Below are 22,197 nucleotides of genomic sequence, written 5' to 3'. Positions count from 1 at the left end.
GACCTGGTACAAAATAGGAATTCAATAAAACACAGTTATGGTGATAATGATAAAGAAACTTTCCTTAAAAGGCAGTTTAAATCCCACAGGCTAGATTTACATGAATTTTGTTTCTGAACTAAAACATTAACATCATAAAAAATACTTGTTTTAATGCTAGGCACTTAATAAGATGGGGGGGAAGGGAGTTCACCATGGCTGAAAAAAAAAACCAACAACCCCAGCAAGTTATCGTTTTGATGCCATAATTAGGAAGGGAAAATGAAAGTCAGCAAAACCACAGTTTTAGAAAAGTGGTTATTAGATTTTCTTCTTTCTACTGTGGAAAAAGTCCTTCCTGTTGAAGAAGGCAGTGAAATTTTATCACAGCTATTGCTATTCATAAATCTTATATCTATTTTAATTCAATCTGGCCCTAGCCTCTGAGTCGCTGCACCACAATTTGATTACTATAACCATACTTTTTAACTGCTGTCAGGAAAGACAGCGCCTTATACAAACATCTGCTGGAACACATGCCTGCGTTCTCCAGCACCAGCCTTAAATCACGCTCTGGTGATGAATCTTTATCTGACACTAATACTTTTTAACTTCATACAGACAATTAAAATGAATTGTAGCTAAATGCACATATAACAAATCAATTTAATCTTTGGTTGCATAGTAGCATATTTTGCAAATTTCCTAAACTTACTTTCTTACATGTACCTTTGTCTAGGTGTTAAAACTTCAATTTAACAGAAAGGAGTGGAGATATTAATAAAACACTGCTCTTATGATACTGCCATGTAGCTGCAAGCCTCAGAGAGTAATGACATTTGAAATTTATCACTGCCATTTTTTAAAAAGTCCACATTTATGTGTGGAGAGTGCCAAGCTGGGCTTCATTAAAGAGTGACCAAAGTTGCCCTCTAGGAATTAATACAATCAAAATTTAGACAAACTCACCTAGGATAACAAACTGGGTGAACGTCACTGCTGCCTCCCAATTTCAGTCTTCCATATAGACCTATACTGCAGTATCTACCACATTTACTCTACAGTTAGTTGTTCATGGGTCTGTTCCTCTGCTCAATCAGATGTACCTGAAGTCATGGACCGCTGCCATAGTCCCCAGCACAGGGCACAACCCTGACTATGAAGGGTGGTTCCTCCACTTGTTGGCTATATGGCCACTCTTATCTTCAAATTCCTCTACGGTGGTTAGCCCTGTCTGATTCATCAGTGCCCACAGAGCCAGTATGTCATAAACATTTAAAATGAACCAGTACAATGTGGGCACTTAGTAAATAATTTGTTGGATGGATGGATGGACGGATGAATGAATCCACTCTGCATACCAGGAAGATCAGTGGAAAGAAAAAAGCATCTGTGGGACATACACTAGATTTGGTGTGTAAAGCATTCCCCTTCCCTAGCCCCTGTATCTCATCATTTCTTTATTACATGTAAGAAAACTGAGGCTTACAAAATGCAATAACTCACCCAACAGACACAATTGATAATAAGAGCTAAACCAGTCTGTCAGATTTCAAGTCTACTGGTAAAGGGAAAATTATTTTGGTTTTAAATTTTGAAAAATTTCAATTATTAGTAGTATTTTGTTTCCTGCATAACAGTGACTGTAAAAGTCTAAGAAAGAAAGCTGTGGTAATGGAATAAGGAGTTGAATACCAGCTCTGGCAATACTAGTGAGATCTCCTTGAGCAAGTCACTTTCTCTTTCTGAACCTGTGTTTCCTCATCTGTAAAATGGAGATAATGCTCCCTCCATCACAGTTTTGTTATGATCAATTAAAAGAGGAAAGTAGCAACATATATGTAGAAGATCAATTCTTTAAGAGTTCAAGTTTTCCCATCTATAACCTTCTACATGTCACTGATGTCAATTACCTCCCAATCACAAAACTATGGAATCTTAAAGCCAAAAGGAATCCAAGAGATCACCTAAGTCAAGTTCCTCATTCTAAACATGCAGAAACTGAGGCTCTGTCAGAGAGATGGGAGGTGTCCTGTCCCAGACTCCATAGTATGGCCAGGGCTAAAACATCTTTCATGTCTGTGTTCTTTCCACCACATGGTCTTCCAGTACTTGAACTCAGGTTTCCATTTTGTAAATACGAATGCCATTAAGAATGAAAATTAAAATCTCTAAGGATCAGAACACCTAGATTCTATGCCCAGCTGGGTGATCCTAAGCTGTCATTTGATATTTCTGGATAGCTGTTTTCAAGACAATAAAATCAGGGCCTAGTACTTTGAGCGACTAGATAATCTCTCCATTGCAAATTATGCAGAGCGAGGTGCCCCAGATGAGAAAGCTCAGTATAAAATCCCACCATCCCCAGTCTCCACCACACCTATAAAACAGATTGCCTCCCATGCTTTCCCTGGGGACTCAGTGTTTGATATTCATTTCAACCAGATTTCACCTGCTAATCTTGTAATTAATTAGCCAGGAAGAGGGTAGTACCACAACAGGAATCTCGTTATAACAAAAATATGTCCACGTTTTACCTCTTATTCCCCTAACGTCCAAGAATTACAATCAGTATATTTTCTTAAATGACACCTGACATCTGCCTCACTTAAAATTACTCTCTCATTTTCTCCTCTTAATGGCCTGATGAGCTGGGTGAGGCATCTGAGAGTATAGCCCTGTCTCAGAGAAGAGGTGACCCACTTCTGGGGCGATTCCTTAGCCAAAGTTCCAAAGCTGGCTATGAAGTGCAAGCAAAAAAGAGGCTCCTGCCTCCCAGCCCACTCTCATCTCAGATACCACTGCCTCAGACGCCCCAAATACAAACCAAACAAACAGGGTGCACCCTATCCCCTCCGAAAGAGAGTATGTGTAGTGTCTTCAAGGACATGGTAACAGGCTATGATCTGTCATCAGTAGGCCCAAACCAGCTCAAGATGGTAACTTCTGCCTCATCCTCGGCCCTCTTTCAGTGCTTCCTAATTCAGGGATGGTATCATCGTCTATTCAGTTCCTCAAGCCAGAATCTGATCTAGAAATCATCCTTGAAACTCCTTTCTCCCCCATTCCCTGCCATATAATCAATCCATCATCAAGTCCTATCACTGTTACCAACTAAATATCTCTTGCATTCATCTACTCCTTATCCATTTCCAATAAGTAAGCTCAAGGTATCATCTTTCTTACCTGGACCACTGCAAAATGTTTCTTGATTGGTCTCTCTAGCCTCACAAACCCTTCTCAAGTGTATTCCCTTCAGCAGAGCTTCAGTGATCTTTTCAAAATACAAACCTGATTACCTTCCCTCCTCATTAAACTTGTTCAAGGCTTTCCCATATTCTTAGATTACAGAGGACACTTCTACCAGCCACTTGTGGTCTGCCCCTGCAGCTTCACCTTGCACCACAATCTACCTCACCCTTGGGTCTCCAGTCACACAGCCTTTTCTTCCAGTTCCTCCATATTTCCAAGCTCGCCCTTGCCTCAGATCCTCTGTATGTTCTTTCTCCTCACACTTAACCTAGCTAGTTCTTAGCCTTCAGCTCTCAGGTCAAGAGGCACCTTCACAAGGATAACCATTTCTGACCCCCCCAGACTAGGTCAGATGCCCTTATGATAACTCTCTAAAAGCCCCAAGTATCTCTCCTGGAACTTGGTAATTAATTGGCTTTGATTATATATACTATGACTGCAATTTTACACTTTGTTTGGTGATTATTTACATAACATCTAACCTCCTGCCAAGAGAGGAAGCTTCATGAGGTCAGAAACCAGATCTGTTTTTGCTCACTACTGTATCCAGATTTTACTTAATAGTGCCTGGAACATAGTAGACCCTCACTAAATAGAAGTAAATGAATGGCAATGTGGTAAAAGGAAACGAATACATCTCTCAGCACTGACCATATACCGGGCACCTTGCTATGTATGCATTTATAATTTTCATTAAATACTCACAACAACATTTTCTGATAAGTATCATTAACCTCATTTTATAGATATGAAAACAGGCTTAAAGAGGCAAAGTGATTTGCCCAGTATCACACAGCAAGTAAATGGCAAAGTTAGAATTCTAACCCAAGCCTGACAAACATGTTCTTCCCACTGCAAAATTCTGCCTTCCTTTGAAAAGCCTCTGAGTTGATGGTGAATTCTACCTCTGATGGGAGTTTCTAGAAGATGGCTCCACAATCAGAGGAAGCCTCCACAGACTGGCAGGGCTCAGAACAAACTGCAGAAATGAGGCCTGGACAGAAAGAGCTCAGAGTGGAATAAGATAGTTTTAAGAGCTAAGCCTTGAGAATTTAACTTCAGAATAGGATGCTGAAAATGCTTTTTTTTTTTCTTTTGAAAATGCTTTCTTTTTGTTGTAAGATTCCTATTTAATTCATTTTGAATACCACCCAGGCAAAAATCCCGAAGTCGGCCCTCAGGATTTTCAGTATAATGTCGAGCAACAGGAAGAGCACTGCATTAGTGTAATGGTAAGGGGGAAATAATCTCAGTAAAATCCATTTTTAGGGCTTCCCTGGTGGCGCAGTGGTTAAGAATCCACCTGCCAATGCAGGGGACATGGGTTCGAGCCCTGGTCCAGGAAGATCCCACATGCCGCAGAGCAACTAAGCCCGTGCGCCACAACTACCGAGCCTGCGCTCTAGAGCCTGCGAGCCACAACTACTGAAGCCTGCGCTCTAGAGCCCCTGCTCCGCAACAAGAGAAGCCACCGCAATGAGAAGCCCGCGCACCACAATGAAGAGTAGCCCCCACTAACCGCAACTAGAGAAAGCCCGTGCGCAGCAACGAAGACCCAACTCAGCCAAAAATAAATAAATAAATAAATTTATTTTTTTAAAAAAAATGAAGGCTTCCTTGGTGGTGCAGTGGTTTGAGAGTCCACCTGCCGATGCAGGGGACGCGGGTTCGTGTCCCGGTCTGGGAAGATCCCACATGCCGCGGAGCAGCTGGGCCCGTGAGCCATGGCTGCTGAGCCTGCGCGTCCGGAGCCTGTTCTCCGCAACCAGAGAGGCCACAACAGTGAGAGGCCCGCATACCACAAAAAAAAAGAAGTTAAAAAAAAATTTTTGAAGACATTTTTAAATTAATGAATTTGGTCCTTTTATTGGTATACCACGGTGTGTAAAAAGGTAGTAAATACGTAATATCTTGCTTTAGAACTAGAACAGACTAATAAAAACTGGTCTATAAAAAGGAAGACTAACAAAATACAGTCACAGAGGTAAGTTGCCAAGAAAGTAACTGCTGAAATGATGTTGGGACTTTACTCTCCTTTACTGAAAAAGGTATGTAAAATAAAGCCAATAGAAAAGAGAGACAAACAGCTCCTAATTCAAAATACAGAGTTACTTTAGATATTCCTTCTCTCTCTCTCTCTCTCTCTCTCTGAGAACAATGCAGCCAACTGCATCGGGGCGGAGCAGGGCGGGGTGGGGGTGGAGGGTGGGAGGGGGCAGAAATGTTGGTCAGAGGAAAGAAGCAAGGTCAAAGGCCAGAAGGTCCTTAGGCTCAAGGCCATGCCTCAGCTCAGGCAGCAATAAGCAAAAGCTGTTGTCTAGAAACATAACCAGCACTAAGAAGTCCAGGTTATAATTTTTCGGAAAGAGATCCTGAAACTAAAGTAGCTTAACATATTAGAGGGGACCATTCCCACGATAATAGCAAATATTCCAAGTTCAGATGAGGAGCATTTTCCTCTAAAGGCAATTCGCTGACCTTTTCTGAGTTTGCAACATTTCTCAGTGGCTTCACACTTTCTGCAAAGTTTTAAGTGACTTCCTTTGAAGAGAGCTATTTAATGCCAATGATTGTAGAAAACATTTGTTCATAATTATCCAGACATAGACCGGAACAATGCTGAAACAAGAGCAGCATGCAAAAATGTATTTAAGGACTATCATCCCAAAATGCTGCTAAAAGCTATTAACCAGTATGTGTTAATTGCCACAGCATTCATATTAATTTTCACTTCAGGCTCGACACTGTGGAATATTTCCCCTGATACATTTTAAACAAAGTTTAATTTAAGGAACTGCTTCTATCAACACTTATGAAAATTAACAGCCAAGCAATTAGCACTCATGAATTATCCCTTCCCCCATGCTCTTTGCAGCTTCCCTGTTAAAACAGTTTCTAACAGAGAAATGGTTACTTTCTAGCAAGTTAACACAATCAAAGTCACAGTTGTCTGTATGAACTAGCACTGGTTCTGCTTTTTAAAGCACCTGTCAAGGCAAACATGCTCCTTATATTTAGAGTATAATTTAGCTAAGTCAAATAAGTAAAATATTTAACGTTTTACTAAACTGCCAAGCAATTACTAGTATCAAACTACCCTCTCACCTGATGTTTACAAAATAGCCATTGCAAACAAACAAACAAAAAAAGGAAGTAATTACTTGTCTTAATCTTCCTATTTCAAGTTAAAGGTCAAAACCCCACTGGACTGACTCCCTGGACTTCTACAAGCGGACCACCTTCACCCAGTCTGCTGTACATCTTGTGTAACGATGCTAAAGTCCTAGTTTTAAGAGCACATTTCCTCTCACTCGATCCTGTCAACAATCTAATGAAGTACAAAGGAGAGACAGCATCACTGGCCTGCACCCTTTACAGAGAGAGAAAGAGGCAGAAGTGGGGTATTTGCTGAGCACTTCCTATGTGCTATATCTCAATACTCATCAGGAAGACACACTACCACCATCTCATTCCACATACGAGGACTGCAGCTTCATGAGGTTAAGTAACTAGCCTGAAGTCATACCACTAAGTGGTGGAATTAGGATTTAAACTAAGACCTTACTACAAAATAGATGTGCTTACAAACTAAATTACACTGCCTCTCCCCATGCTAGGTGCTTTATCCTATTTGATGGTCTCATCAGCTTTGTTAGGAAGGAACTCTTAATTTCTTTGCATAGGTTAAGAAACTGAGATTCAGTGAGGTGAAAAACCTGACTGAGGTGACACAACTGATGATCAGTACTATTTCTTTGTTAGTAACTGTACTGACTGGAGATGGGTATCTGAACTTCTAAGGGTCTACTGATGATGATAATATTTGTAAACTCAGTTTAAACAAAATAGTGATGACGATGTACTAGCTAAAGCTTCTCAAGTGATAAGGCATGGGAAAAGGGCTAGATACTTTTTAAAATAAGACCTCTTTTGAAAAAGGTGGAAAGACAGGGCAGAAATCCACATATTCAGGAGCACTTAAATCAGTGCTGAATGTTCACTGCCTGTCACTCCATCGCTTCAGAGCAACTCCCTGTCACGCCCAACATTTCCCACTTTCAGTGAGATCAGAAGGACTGACACAAGAATTTTCCTATTGCCTCACCTCTAAAACAGAGGTTGGTTTTGTTAATGAAGCTATTCAGAAGTCCTGTTTTTAACAAGCCCAAAGAATTTAGGCAGATGGCTGAGCCTGGTTTTGCCTTGTCTGGCTAAGCATTCCCTAAAACCACTTGCAATCTGTCCTGGTCTTTTTTCAAATGATCAGTAAACAGAGTTGTTAATAACCTATGAATCTAAAACAGTCACGGATAGCACTGCCAATTTGTCAAAAAGATAATATAAACATAGTAATTAACCTGATCAAAAAACTGTAAAAATTACAATAAAGCATATACCTAAGTACGGCCTTTCCCTCTCCACTACATGCCTTCAAGAAATTAACCAACCACAGTTTTAAAAAAATCAAATTATTAACCAGCTACAGGAACCAAAAACTATTTAAAAGTATTCGCTTTAATTTAGTACAATAACTAAGAGATGCTTACCCTTAGAATCACTAAAACCAACAATTCAGCTTGCACAAATCCTTAAAGATGCCTGCTTACTTACAATGTAACTGTAAAGCCACACCAAAAACAAAATCCTTTTTTCAAATCCAATGCTAGTTTAATCATAAGGAGGATTTCACAGCAGTTAGTCTCTTGAGGAAATAGATAATTAAGTAGTTTTTTAGCATATTTAATTAGACCCCAAACTCTTCCCTGTCCCCTTCTCTCCCCAATTATGTACCATTTGCCCAAGAGACCTAAGTAACTCAGTTAATTATGTAAATAAGGCAAGCGTTATTCCCAAGAAAAGCATTGTGAATATTTGTAGTGGAAAGAACCACATATTTTACTGGCTTTAACAAACCTTTGCAAAAAAAAAGAGGGGGTACTATCAAAAAACATGAGAAACTCTTACATTTGAGGCAAGAAACAGGGAGTTCAATGACAAGATGGTGAATCATTAAAACAGGACACTCATTTCACTTCTTAAATATGAGCTGAATAAAAATAAAATAATTCTAAGTTACAACAGTAACAAAAATTTAGTGCTGAACGTCAAATGATTTATGGGAAGAATCAATCTGGAAATTATTAAAGTCGACTCTCACAGAAAAGGCTTTATTATCAAGGGGTTGACATGATCTTAACTCTCGAGGCAGCCATGGTGCTGTTATAACTACTACAATCCCATTATTATGCAATCACAAAATGCTAATTTCATCATTTTGAGGTGTTATTTGAATAGTCATTTTAATTTCTAGGTTACGAAAAGGCTTGACTCAAGTATAATTCTCTATTAATCATTGAGATGTCATTGAATATCATATTGATGCACTTCACAAAGATAGACTAATTTAATATGTACAATACAATATCCTTCAAATATTAAGCCACTTTCATTACACATCTGCCAAATGCATCAATATTAAATAATAGATGAGAACATGGGTTTAATTGTGTTTTAGCAATTGTAATATGTAGGATAATAAAAAAATAGCACTGCGTCACAAGACAGACTTATCGATATATAAATCTTTCTTAATCAATTGTGCAATGGTGACTGGGCCATGCTCACATCCTTTGCTGATTAAAAATAGACCTGATATGACAAAAACATCGAGAGTCGTAAGTGTAAACACATACCTAGCAAAAATAATACCTTTGTGACTGAGGAAATGGCTTCTTTATTTTATTTTTTAATTTCAAGTTAGGTATATATAACAAGCAGAGTTCACAACCTTCTAACAAGGTTAGATTTGGATAATCCTAAGTAATTTATAATAGAATCTAATAGTATAATGAAAATTCTAGAATATAGTATTTTAAAAGGTCTGTGCTACTTTGTTGGCATCACAGCATTATCAAATACTAATTACTCCAGCAATTAACTGTATCCTCAAACAATGAGATGATAGGCAATGGAAGCAAATAAATTCTAGCCATGTAACCTAATCCCAATAATAACATCTCACATATCTAAATGAATCGATTGTAGTAGTTAAGAAAAAAATCCCCTACAGTCCAACTCACTAGTTTCCAGAGGCTGACATTCCTGTCCCCTAGGGGGACCCTTCCTTCTCTTTGCTGCATTCCACAAGAAGAAACAGGAAAAGGTGGCAGGGGCAGGCTGAAGAGCAGCTCTTCACAGGATACAATCTCTAATTTACTGGAAGTACTTTCTTATGTTTTTTGGAGAAAACTCCTGAGCATATTAGGATTTTATACTATTTATGCATTTTGTTTCTAGTTTTTGTTCTCCTTCCCCGCCAACATCAATAACCTCATGTGCCAATGTCCATATATGCTTACTTAAAGCAATGGAAACATGCTGAATTGTATGAGGTAAAAGTGTTTCAAAGAAAAAACATCTCCTTGCTCAGGTGACAACGGACAGAACCAGCATATAACCAGGACTTGATTATAAAAAGTGCAAACATAAGCAAAGAGCTGTATCTTTATTAATTGCAATGGTGTTGAAATAAGACAAATTGTACACAATCCCCCCAGGCAACAAGCTATCAATCAGCACGCCCACACGACTGCCAGACAACAAACATAATGGCAATAAATATAAAAATCAACTGCTACTGTCCTGAAAGAAAGCCAGCTCAGCTCAGCACAGAGACAAAGAATGGCAGGGAATGGGTAAGAGAGGGTGCTGTATGTATTGATAGAACTATATTCCACCTAAAATAGTGGCCATTTTTCTAAAAGGAAAACAAACACACTTTAATTTAGCAACTGCAAACTGTCAGAACAAACAGGAAAAAATTAAGCCATCCTGCATAGCCAGTGTCAGACAACAAGATTCAATAAAACACTGACATGCAAAGCAATGTCTTAGAATTCTGAAATGAAGCTCTCACCTCTACAATTTCTGGAGTTATAATCAAGAATCAGACAAGACAACCCAAACCATCTCCCAGAACCACTTTCATGGCTTTCCAAACAGTCAGACCTTGATTAATCACAGCCCAACTAACCCAAACCTTAGGAGAGAAACACTTAGGAGATAAGACAGGAACAGGAACGAACACACACACACACACACACACACACACACACACACACACACACACACACACACACACACACACACACACACACACACACACACTACTGTGGAAACCACATTAAGCCCAAATCCACACCTTTTTACACCCTCAGTCTTAGGAAATGTGAGTGACATTCTATATTTACTGAGTCCCTTTTGAAACCCTAAATCTAAATCTAATAAGAATAACAACCAACAATAATTCCATCCAACTGAGGTTTTACCTAAAGGGATAGTTTCACGTTGACTTACCTTGCCATCAAATTTGGAATACTCGTTAAAGGGGTTATTCAGCTGCAGAGGACACTGCTCCAGGCGTACAGATAATATTGACTGCTTTCCAGAATGTGGAGGTTTCTCTTTGAGCGACTTTTTTTCAAATAGTGACTTTAACTCCTGGGCTGTGATACAAGAGGAAGATAAAAACATCTTTGTGATTACAACACAGAGAGATAGCCTGTCTACCTTCCCTAAAAAGTCTTCCTTGGAATCCAGAGGAGGGAGTGTCCAAGACATGTTTAGGTCAGATATGTGCAAAAAGTCTCACATATATGTCTGTGCACTGAAAGAGCAGAGCACTGAAAAACACATAGGTCAGGTTTGTCAACTTAGAAAGACTAGGGTTTAAGGAAGGGGGCAGAAGGCAGACAAGCCAACAGAACAGCCATTTTGTAAGAGCGCCCACAGCTGTGAGACCTGAGATTCAGCCTGGCTTTGCCACTAGCAGATAGATGTGTGATACTGGACCATTCACTAAACCTCTTTGGACTTGTCAAACCAGATTATCTTGAAGATCTCTCCTGGCTCTAATATGTGGTTTTGAAGTTCTAGTTCTTCAAGGTCAAGGTCCACCTCTTAATCCTCTCACACTTTCCAATGACACCTAGCACACAATCTGGATGACAAAGATGAGGAGGAGGAAAAGGAGAAAGAGTATTTTTAATAATAATAGCTAACATTTACTGAGCTAACCAATGTATCTCATCTAATCCTCATAACAAGCTTATGAGGTAAATATTTGCATTATCTCAATTCTGTCAACTGGAAACTGAAGCGTAGAATATTTTGATTAGCCCTAGGTCACACAGCCAGTAAGTAGCAGGGCTCAGATTTGCACCCAGCCATGGCTCTTAGCCATTAGGCACTAATGAACAAAGTAGACCTTCAATAAATTTTGTTGCATGAATCAATGAATAAAATAATGATTGAAGGAATTCAGATTAAGTTATTAAATCAAAACCTTCAGCACTTATTCATTAGTGAACCAAGACAAGTTAGTTCCATATCTTCTCAAAGATCATTTCATTCTCTATATTAATCTGAATGTCATTTAAGGTGATAGCTGGATGATAAGTACATGGGGGTTCATTATACTTTATATTTTGTGATGTTAGAAAATTTCCATACTTTACACTTTAAATGAATCAATCGTAGATCTTAAAATGTGCAATAAATAAGTTCAACCCATTCCATTCTTGAGCATAGCCAACTTGAACTGAGATCAAACATAATTGTGAAATAGTCACTTAGAACTTTTTAAAAAGGTAACAAAATTATTTTCAACAAACCAGTGGGGGAACTTTATCAAACGAGTCCTTATAGATTTAAGTGGCAAACCAGGAGAAAAGGATCTAATTCTTTTTTAAAATGTGGCACTTGACTATCCAATCCAGATTCTGAATATATAAGTACATGTGATCAACAGATTAATATGTTAATTATATATTAATACCAACAGATTAATGCACATTTGAAAAAGTTTTAGATTACTACTGAAGTGGTATTTTAAATATTGGAAGTACTCTTCTACCTGTACTCTATCAATAATTTTATTGCTACACTTTGGAAAAGAATAATCTTTTATTAAATACCTACTAGGAAAAAGTAAAAACAAAAAACCTACTAGCGGCCAGGAACAATGCCAGGTGTCTTCTCATCCTATCCTCACAATGATCCTGAAAGACAGGTTACCAACAGCTCCATGAAGAAACTGAGGTGTAGCAAACATAAGTCCCTTATCCAAGTCACTCTACTGTTATCAGTAGGGTTAAGTGTGAAGTGATGATATATTAACTCTTCCATTCTCAGACTAATTCACACTTAGACCTCTCCCCTCAACCTGTGACATTTTCCCACTTCCTCTTTTGCTTCCTACATCACGGAGAAACAGAAACAACCAAAAGAGAACTTTTGCATGCTCTCACCTGCACTTCCTCCCACCTTCCCTCCCATCACAACATGGATGAACTGCCTATGCCCTTATCAGATCAGCCCCTCCTCTGTGCACTAGACTCCATCCACTCTTGCCGACTCAAGGGCATCAATCAAGCAATTCTCTTCCATCTCGCTTCCATTTTCAATTTTTTCCTCTTATTGGGTCAGTCTCATCAGCATATAGATACTGAACTACTACTCATTAAAAAAAAAAAAATTCTCCTGTACTTCCATACTCCCACCCAGTTACTACCCTATTTTTCTGCTCCTCAAAATGGTTGTCTATATTCTTGCTGTCTAATTTTTCTCCTCCCATTCACACAAACCCACTCCAATCAGGCATTCAGGCTCCACCACTTCATCAAAGCACCTTTCAATGAAGTCACCAATGGTTCCCCTGTTGCTAAGTCTACTGGTCAATTTTTAATCCTCATCTTACAAGGCCTCTTGGTAGCAGTTGACATTTCACTCGTTCCTTTTTGGAATCCTTTTCTTCACTTGCTGTCCAGGCTACTCCTTCTCAGTCTCCTTGCTGATTCTTCCTCCTTCTTCCCTCAAATCTTTGGCATTCCCCAAGGCATAGTGTTTGGGCCTTTTCTTTATCTACATTCACTCCCTCAGTGATCTCATCCAGCCTTATGATTTTATATACCACTTTAGGGAATTCCCTGCTGGTCCAGTGGTTAGGAATCCGGGCTTTCACTGCCGGGGGCCAGGGTTTGATCCCTGGTTGAGGAACTAAGATCCTGCAAGTTGCATGGCAGGGCCAATAAAATAAAATAAATAGGTAAATACCATTTTACAAGAGGCAAAACTAAATTGCAGTGATACAAATCAGAACAATGATTGCCTTTGGGGAGGAGACTAACTAGAAAGAGGCACGAGGGAACTTTTCTGGGGTATAGAAATGCTGTATACTTGACTGGAATGCTAGTTACACAGGTGTATGTTTGGCAAAAGTCATCAAACTGTACATTTAATACCTATACATTTCAATATATGTACAGCATACCTCAATAAAAAAATAAATAAGGGAAAACCTAAATAAATATCCTCTGTATGCTGATAACTTCTAAATGATTATTCCTAGACTCCCTAAAATTATAGATTCAACTTCATATTTCGCACCTCCACTTGGATGTCCAATAGGTATCTCAAACTTCACACATCTGTAACCAAACTCTTGATCTTCCCCAAAAACCCGCCCCTCCCACAATTTTCTTCTCAGTTAATGGCAACTCAATTTTGCTAGGCAAAAAACTTGGGTGTCATTCCACTTTTCTCTTTCTCGCACATCCTATCCATCAACAGAAACTTAAGAAGATAATCCAGAACCACCTATAGCTACCAAAGCTGGATTATTACCACCACCTTCAAACTGGTCTTGTTTCCACCCTTGCCTCCCCCACCCCAACCCAGACCACTGTCTCTTCACAACACAGCAGCCAATGAGTCTTTTAAAATACAAGTTATAGGGACTTCCCTGGTGATACAGTGGTTAAGACTCCACGCTTCCACTGCAGGGGGCGCGGGTTCGACCCCTGGTCAGGAAACTAAGCTCCCGCATGCTGCCTGGTGCAGCCCAAATTTTTTTTTAATTTTAAAAAAGAAAAAAAAAAGTTATAAACTTCAGAATAAGAAGAAAATTGATAAATCTGATGACATAAAAATAAAAACTTCCTGGGCTTCCCTGGTGGTGCAGTGGTTGAGAGTCCTCCTGCCGATGCAGGGGACACGGGTTCGTGCCCCGGTCTGGGAATATCCCACATGCCGCAGAGCGGCTGGGCCCGTGAGCCATGGCCGCTGAGCCTGTGCGTCCGGAGCCTGTGCTCCTCAACGGGAGAGGCCACAACAGTGAGCGGCCCGCGTACCGCAAAAAATAATAAAAATAAAAACTTCCTAATATATAAAGATTCTCAAAGTAGAGAAGACACTGACCAACAACCCAATAGAAAAATGGACAAGAAATATATAATATCCACAGAAAAAGAAATTCAAATAGCTCTTTTTTTGTGTGGTATGCGGGCCTCTCGCTGTTGTGGCCTCTCCCGTTGCGGAGCACAGGCTCCGGACGCACAGGCTCAGCGGCCATGGCTCACGGGCCTAGGCACTCCGCGGCACGTGGGATCTTCCCGGACCAGGGCACGAACCCGCGTCCCCTGCATCGGCAGGCGGACTCTCAACCACTGCACCACCAGCGAAGTCCCTCAAAGAGCTCTTAAACAAATGGAAAGATGTTCAACCACATTTCATAATAAGAAATATGCAATTTAAAACTATACTACGAGGGACTTCCCTGGTGGCGCAGTGGTTAAGAATCTGCCTGGCGGGCTTCCCTGGTGGCGCAGTGGTTGAGAGTCCGCCTGCCGATGTGGGGGCACGGGTAGTGCCCTGGTCCGGGAGGATCCCACAGGCCATGGAGCAGCTGGGCCCGTGAGCCATGGCCGCTGAGCCTGCGCGTCCGGAGCCTGTGCTCCGCAGCGGGAGGGGCCGCAGCAGTGAGAGGCCCGAGTACCGCAAAAAAAAGGAATCTGCCTGCCAATGCAGGGGACACAGGTTCAAGCCCTGGTCCGGGAAGATCCCACATGCCGCAGAGCAACTAAGCCTGTGCGCCACAACTACTGAGCCTGCGCTCTAGAGCCCGTGATCCACAACTATTGAGACCGTGAGCCAAAACTACTGAAGCCCACACACCTAGAGCCCGGGCTCTGCAACAGGAGAAGCCACCGCAATGAGAAGCTCGCACACCGCAACAAAGAGTAGCCCCGGCTCACCGCAACTAGAGAAAGCCCATGCACAGCAATCGAAGACCCAACACAGCCATAAATAAATAAATACATACATTAAAAAAAAAAACCAAAAGACTATACTATGATACCATTCTACTTCTATCAGGAAATAGACACTCGACACATTACTAGAGGGAATGAAAAACAGCAAAATCTCAATAAAGGGGAATGTAACAATGTCAAAGAAAACCATATATTTACCCCTTGGCCCAACAATACCACTTTCAGGATTCTGATCCTAGAGACACTGGCAAAAAAACAAAACTAAACTAATATGCATGACGCTTTCCACTGCAGTCCCATTTGCAACAGCAAAAGCCTGAAAACGATCAAATATCCCTCAACAAGGGACTGGTTGGCTAAACTATGGTACAACCACATCATGAAACCTATCTCTATGTATTGCTCCAGAGTAATTCTCAGGATGTGTTGCTAAATGAAAAATGGATTGCATAAAATAGTGTGTATTATGCTATCTTTAATTTAAAAAGAGGGGAATATGAATGTAAATATGCTTATATATATTTGTAAGTGGACAGAAAAGCCAAAATCTTTTTTAAAATGACTATCTAAAAGAGTAGAAGACAAGGAATGAGGCTAGATTTCTCTGGTTTACCCTGTTTTATGTATTTAACTTTACAACCATGTAAATGTTTTGTGTAATTAATAATAAACCTCTAAAAATAAAAGCAAAATTAAAAATGAACTTAAGTGTAATATTTAGTTGGCAGTTTAACTACAAAGAGAGGAATTATTTTAAGTAACTTTATCATATAGCAATTTGACTGTACATTCCCTATTAGAACATATCAAAAAGACAAAAAAAAATCTTAAACTGTTTTCACTAATCATAATGTTAATAATAACATTGGTATTTCTATTCTGGAACCAAGATTTTCAGCATGAGAAAGCATACATAAACATAAAATCAAAAGTAAAAATTCCTAAATCTGAATTGGAATTATCAGCATTAACTCACAATGTATTCTCTTTAAAAATTTATTTTTTTCTGAGCTCTACTCCCTGAAAAGGCCTACAAGGAAAACAAAAATCAATCCAGTGAGCCCCCCTAGAGCTCAGTTGTGGTCTCTTAATGCCATTTACCACTAAAAAGAATCAAGACTCCCTGAAAAAACAGCTGATTCCAGATTTGGGGAAGAAAATGTGCAAGATGAACCTGCAACATCTTGTTACACAAGAAAGCAAGGAAACTATGAAAGATTACTGGAATTGTGTCAAAAGAACTTAGCAGCAAATGTGAAGGGACTCACTATACAAAGGGACAATTTCAGCATAAAAAAAGAATAACTGCAATGAATTGAAAAATATAAATTATGCTTAAAAACCCATGAGTGCATAATGATACAAAGGGAAAAAAACCCTCATTGGTCATCTACATGGGATGCTAGGGAACAAACTCTTCATTCTGAAAACAACTGACAAAGGTAAAGAAGCAAGCATTTATCCTGCTGTTCTTGTAGGGACTATACCTGAGGATAGCCAAATAATAGATTAGGGAAAGTTCTTTATATAAAACAAGTTGATAAAATTAGAAATCACTATTTCACACCTCTTAATGAAATAATGAATCTAGGTAATACTCATTAATGGCCACTAAAACTATCAGATGAACAGCTGATGGGAGTAATTTAATAATGGATGGATAAGGCCTGATTCCACCATCAATCTTGTTACAAAAAACACAGTAAGACATTCCATGTTTCCTAAAATGATGCAATAGGAAATACAGATCAGCATGTACACAGTGTTCTTACCAAAAATCAAACTTCAATCTGAGCAATTCTGTAGATCTAACCACCAGTTTATAGGAAATAAAGAGGACAGAGGAACATATTAACCATGGGGATATGATTAGCAAAAGCCAGAATGTAGGAAATACTATGGGACAAAATGACCCAGTTTCTTCAACTAATAAATTACAAGAATAAAAAATGGAAGAGAATCTATAGATTAAAAAGGAAATGAGACACATTGCCCAAAAGTAAGGTGTGGACCTTAGATCTAGACCTGAACAAACAAAATGGGGGGTGGCAGGAAAAAAATTGAGACAATCAGGAAAATATTTGATAATAGTAAAGAATTCCTGCTAATTTTTGGAGGATAGTGGTAGAGCAGTTTTATTACATGTTAAAAAACACACACGGCTTCCCTGGTGGCGCAGTGGTTAAGAATCCGCCTGCCAATGCAAGGGACACAGGTTTGAGCCCTAGTCCGGGAAGATCCCACATGCCGCGGAGCAACTAAGCCCGTGTGCCACAACTACTGAGCCTGTGCTCTAGAGCCCGTGAGCCACAACTACTGAGCCCGCGTGCCAAAGCTACGTGCCTAGAGCCCGTGCTCCACAACAAGAGAAGCCACCTCAATGAGAAGCCCACGCACCACAATGAAGAGTAGCCCCCGCTCGCCGCAACTAGAGAAAGCCTGCACACAGCAACGAAGACCCAATGCAGCCAAAAATAAAATAAATAATAAATAAATAAACAAACACGTAAGTATTTAGGTATGCAATTATATGATAGCTAGGATTTGCTTAAAAATAATCTGGGAGGGGAGGGGAGGTGAATGTCTAAATGACACAAGACGAAACATATATTGCTAACTGCTGAAGCTGGGTGATGGGCACGTGGGGTTCATGACACCATTCTCTCTACTTTTGTATATGTTTGAAAATTTTTTTCTTTGTTTTTGTGTTTGAAAAATTTTATAATAGTTGTTTTAAATGAAATTCAAGCTAGGAAAAAAAAAAGTAAAAAGTAAGTCACACATCATATCAGTACTCTGATCAAATCACCTTACCCAGGGTCCTTATAGGACTGTACATGATCAGGTCTCCCACTACTTACTTCTCTGACCTCACTCCTTCCCTTGCTTACTCTACTCTAACCAACAAGCATCCTTCCTTGCTATTCATTGAGTACATCAGTCACACTTCTGCCACAGAAACTTTGCACTTGCTGTTCCCTCATCTTAGAACACTCATCTCCCAGTATCTGCCTGGCTCACTCCTTCACTTCCTTCAGATCTCTGCTCATCCACCACCTTCCTAATGAGACCTTCCCTGATCACCCTATATAAAACAGCACAATCCCATGCCTAGCATTCCTTACCGACCTTAGTTGGGGGATATTGTTTTCTATGCCACTTCTCCCATTCTGACACCTGACCTCCTATGTTCGTTTAAATGCCTTTCTCCCCAACAACCTCCACGAGGGGAGGGACTTTGTCTTGTTCACTGCTCTACCTTCTAGACCTATAATAGTGCATAACTGCCTTTGCATACTGTGGGAGCTAAATAAATACTTGTTGAATGAATAACTCTGGATCAGAAAAGCAGAAAAAGTAGTTGTGGGGATAGGGAGCAGAATGGGAGGAGGAAGGAGAGAGCAGATGGTCACAAAAAAGCAGAGATAAGATTGGAAAAGGACACAGAGCCCTTCTTCCTGGTTCTAAGCCATTCATAAGACACAGCTATATTTCTTGAGTTGCTCAACTTCAAGCTGCTCTTCAACTTTGACTTCACTTGCTTTTCATTATTTTCAACTGAAAGTTTTTAATATAGAAGCTTTGGTACCTTTCCCGAACATTGGCTGTAGCTGACACACAGAGAAAGAAAGGTACAAGGGAACCCCAAAGACTCCTCAATATTCAAAGCTCCAGGAGCAGCTCCTTTCTGCCTATGGTATGGGAGAGAATGGAGCACAGTGGAGAGACTACAGTGTTTGGGATCAGACTGGCCAGGAGAATTCTGACTTTGTAACTACTTGTAAGTAAGTAACTTGGGAAAGTTAGTTAGCGCCTCTGTCCTCCAGTTTTCTCACCAATAATACAGAAATATTAACAGCTAATTTGCTCTGCTTGCATGAAGATGAAGTAAAGTTAGTGGCTGGCATATTATAATCCAGTGGTGCTCAGAGCTGGTTACCCATCAGAATCACCCAGTGAGCTTCTGAAAAATATATATCTGTGGACCCCAACCTCTACCTACTGAACCAGGAATTACACAGACAGGGCCTAGAAATGTATATAGAATGTCATTATAATGTGTACTTTTGGATGCATTTCTGACTTTTATACAGCCATTGTATCTGGGAACTGTTGTCTTAAGAAACCAATAATAGAAGTTATAGTAAGAAAACTTCAGGAATATTCATAAGTAACTGATAAAAACTACATTACTGTTTTAAGTTATTATTTAACTTCACATGTAAATAGCCTTAAATTCCAATTAGACTTCAAATTTCTTAAGGACAGGAATCATGTATTCCCCAAAGCACCTAGCACAGAATTACTACGCACACAGAAGCTGTAAAAGAAATACTTGTTAAATGACTCAATAAATAAGAATAATAACCAATTTTGTAAATAATATACCAACACCATTTTAAAACAATAAAATTAAAAATACTAGTCTTTGATTTGAGATTATTCCTGACAAAGCTGTCTTCCAATGACATCGTCTTCACATTTATCCATGCAGTTTTAGTTACAGAAATACTAAAAGAATCTTACTATAAGGTATTACATTTACCATGTGGTCTCGTGGCATATGGGTCAGTAGGTTCATGAAGAACTTCGAGGTATGGACCAGATGGTTTCTAAGATCCTTTCTAACTCCTCTATGAAAAGGAAGCATTTAGGCAGTGTCTTAAAGAATAAACTGGATGTAGCAGATAGAATAAGTGTGGAAAAAGAACATTCCATGGGAGGTCATCATATTCATAATGATGATTCTTCTGGTGGGAAATGAAATAAAACAAAGATAAAAAACAGATGAAAGGATTTTTCACAAAATGTAATTAGCAGAAAAAGAATGAGGAAATGAATGAATGATTACCTAGCCAAAATTCCCAATTAATATCAAAATGATTTGGTGGTGGCATTTCTTGCCAAAAGAGAGTATGTATTTGAGAGATGTGTGAAAATAGAATGGCTGATCCATTTGCCAGGTAGATGTTTAATGGACTGCGAACTCCACTTTTCTAACACATTTCAGGATAACCAGAGTGCCAGTCTGTGGTAATGATAGAACCCAGCTTAACAGAAAATTCAAAGGCATTCTTCTGTGCATTGACGAGGTTCACCCTAACCATCAAGAGTAACCACCAGGCAGGCTACTGGTCTGGCCAGAATCAAGGTCAACATCTCAAAGCATGGGCAGGCACATTAAGGAGCTCTTCCAGAAATAAGATCACAGTGTCAATTACTGAAATCTCTAAGACAGAAATAAAGGGAAGGAAACTGAGGGAGAGAGAAGCAGATATACATAATGGACAGTGTGGTTAAAATGAAAGCCAACAGGGGACTATTTGTTTCTCCAGCACATTCTGTGAAACACTGAACAAAAGTTAAAGTGGATTAGACTTTAAGGAGTGGGCGGGGGAGTACCAAAACTTATTAGATGCATCAAAATGTAGGTTGAAGAAATTACTTCTCACATTGTGAAAGAGGTTAATGAAGATACATTTGAGATGCTCTACTCTATTAATTTATTTATTTATGATCATTTTAAGATATGGAAGTGAAGAAGGCAAAACAAAGGGTAGCTGGAGCGATGGGCTTATTAAACTGGCTCTGACTTCATTAAGGAGAGATAAATAGGAAAAACATTAAGACATACAAAAATATTGAAGAAAGTAGACAAAATAAATGATATAAGGGTTTTCCAGTTTATGCTAAATATAACGGAGAGAAGTATTAACTAGATCAACAGAAAAGGCCAGCCTGGAGAGATTTTTAAAGTACCAAGAGCAAAACTAAAAAGACATTCAAGAAGAACTATAGGAAGTCACGGAAGTGAGATACAAAAAAGAGAAAGAAGTGGATTTCTCATTCTAAACAGTCGTTATTTAGAAGCAATCATTAAGAAAATCATACCCATTGAACACTCCTGGGTTTACAATTACAGTAGGAGAAAGCAATAACCACTTTATATGACATGGTTTAGCAGAAAGAGATTGGCCTTTACGTGCAGACAGTGCTAGATACAAAACATGGCTCTACTGCACCACCACTTCCTAGCCTTGTAACTTTAGCAAGTTAAGCCTCTGTGACCCTCTGTTTCGTCTGTTAACGACAGCAATGATACCTACACCTTATAAGACCATTGCATTGGAGGTAATGCACATAAGGTACTTACCACAGCACTAGGTAGGTGCTGCTGTTAAAGTGATAATCATTAATATTACTGGTTTCATAAATATTATGTAGCAAAGGAGTCAGTCAACGAAAATTGATTGGACATGTATTATATGCCAGGGTGGTAGTGGGAGGTGCTAAGAAGATATAAAAGACAACTGCAGACATTTATTTCAAAGGAAGAAAAAAAAAAAGTCTAGGAAACATGATAAAACATTAGAAAATATTTTAATAGCATTCTATTTTGTACTTTCTTAAAAAGTCTTCTCTCCCTGCTGAGATTGAAGCTTTGAAAATATATAAGACAGCCAGCTTTTTAATGTATCAATACATACCACATGAACACATACTGCAAATGCTAATACCAGCAACATAATGGTCTGTAAGCTAAAGGAAAAGAATTAGCATATATGCAAAAAAGATTGTTATTGGGGCTAATGAGGCAAGGGCAAGTCTAGGTTAGAACTGCCAGGAGGGACCTACAATCCAGAGGCCCATCCAAATCATAGGTACACCTTGGCTCTAAGAACAAGGTACTGGTACAACAGTTTCTACAAAATATGCCCTGCACTCATCAATTCTTGTGATCCAGGAGAAGGAGTGCCCAAAAAGACAAGACCTAAAGAACACACAGCTTCAGCAGGCCAAGGCACCCAAGTGAAAGAGTTCAAAGCTTAAAACACAGAGGTATCTGCCTAGAGGA

The 22,197-nt window shown here is 39.4% G+C and overlaps 1 protein-coding gene across 3 annotated transcripts in view; it reads right to left on the bottom strand.

Annotated features, from left to right (window-relative positions):
• The window catches only part of MAPKAP1 (MAPK associated protein 1), a 231,265-nt gene that overhangs the window by 179,394 nt on the left and 29,674 nt on the right, over window positions 1–22,197 (bottom strand). For all 3 annotated transcript variants that reach the window (XM_060154358.1, XM_060154359.1, XM_060154360.1), the window contains exon 5: window positions 10,588–10,736. In XM_060154358.1, the coding sequence (XP_060010341.1) occupies window positions 10,588–10,736 (149 nt within the window). The remainder of the gene's footprint in view (window positions 1–10,587; window positions 10,737–22,197) is intronic.

This window comes from Lagenorhynchus albirostris, chromosome 7 (genome assembly GCF_949774975.1).
Source record: "Lagenorhynchus albirostris chromosome 7, mLagAlb1.1, whole genome shotgun sequence".
NCBI lineage: Eukaryota > Metazoa > Chordata > Mammalia > Artiodactyla > Delphinidae > Lagenorhynchus > Lagenorhynchus albirostris.
This window is presented reverse-complemented; position numbering and strand designations above follow the sequence as displayed.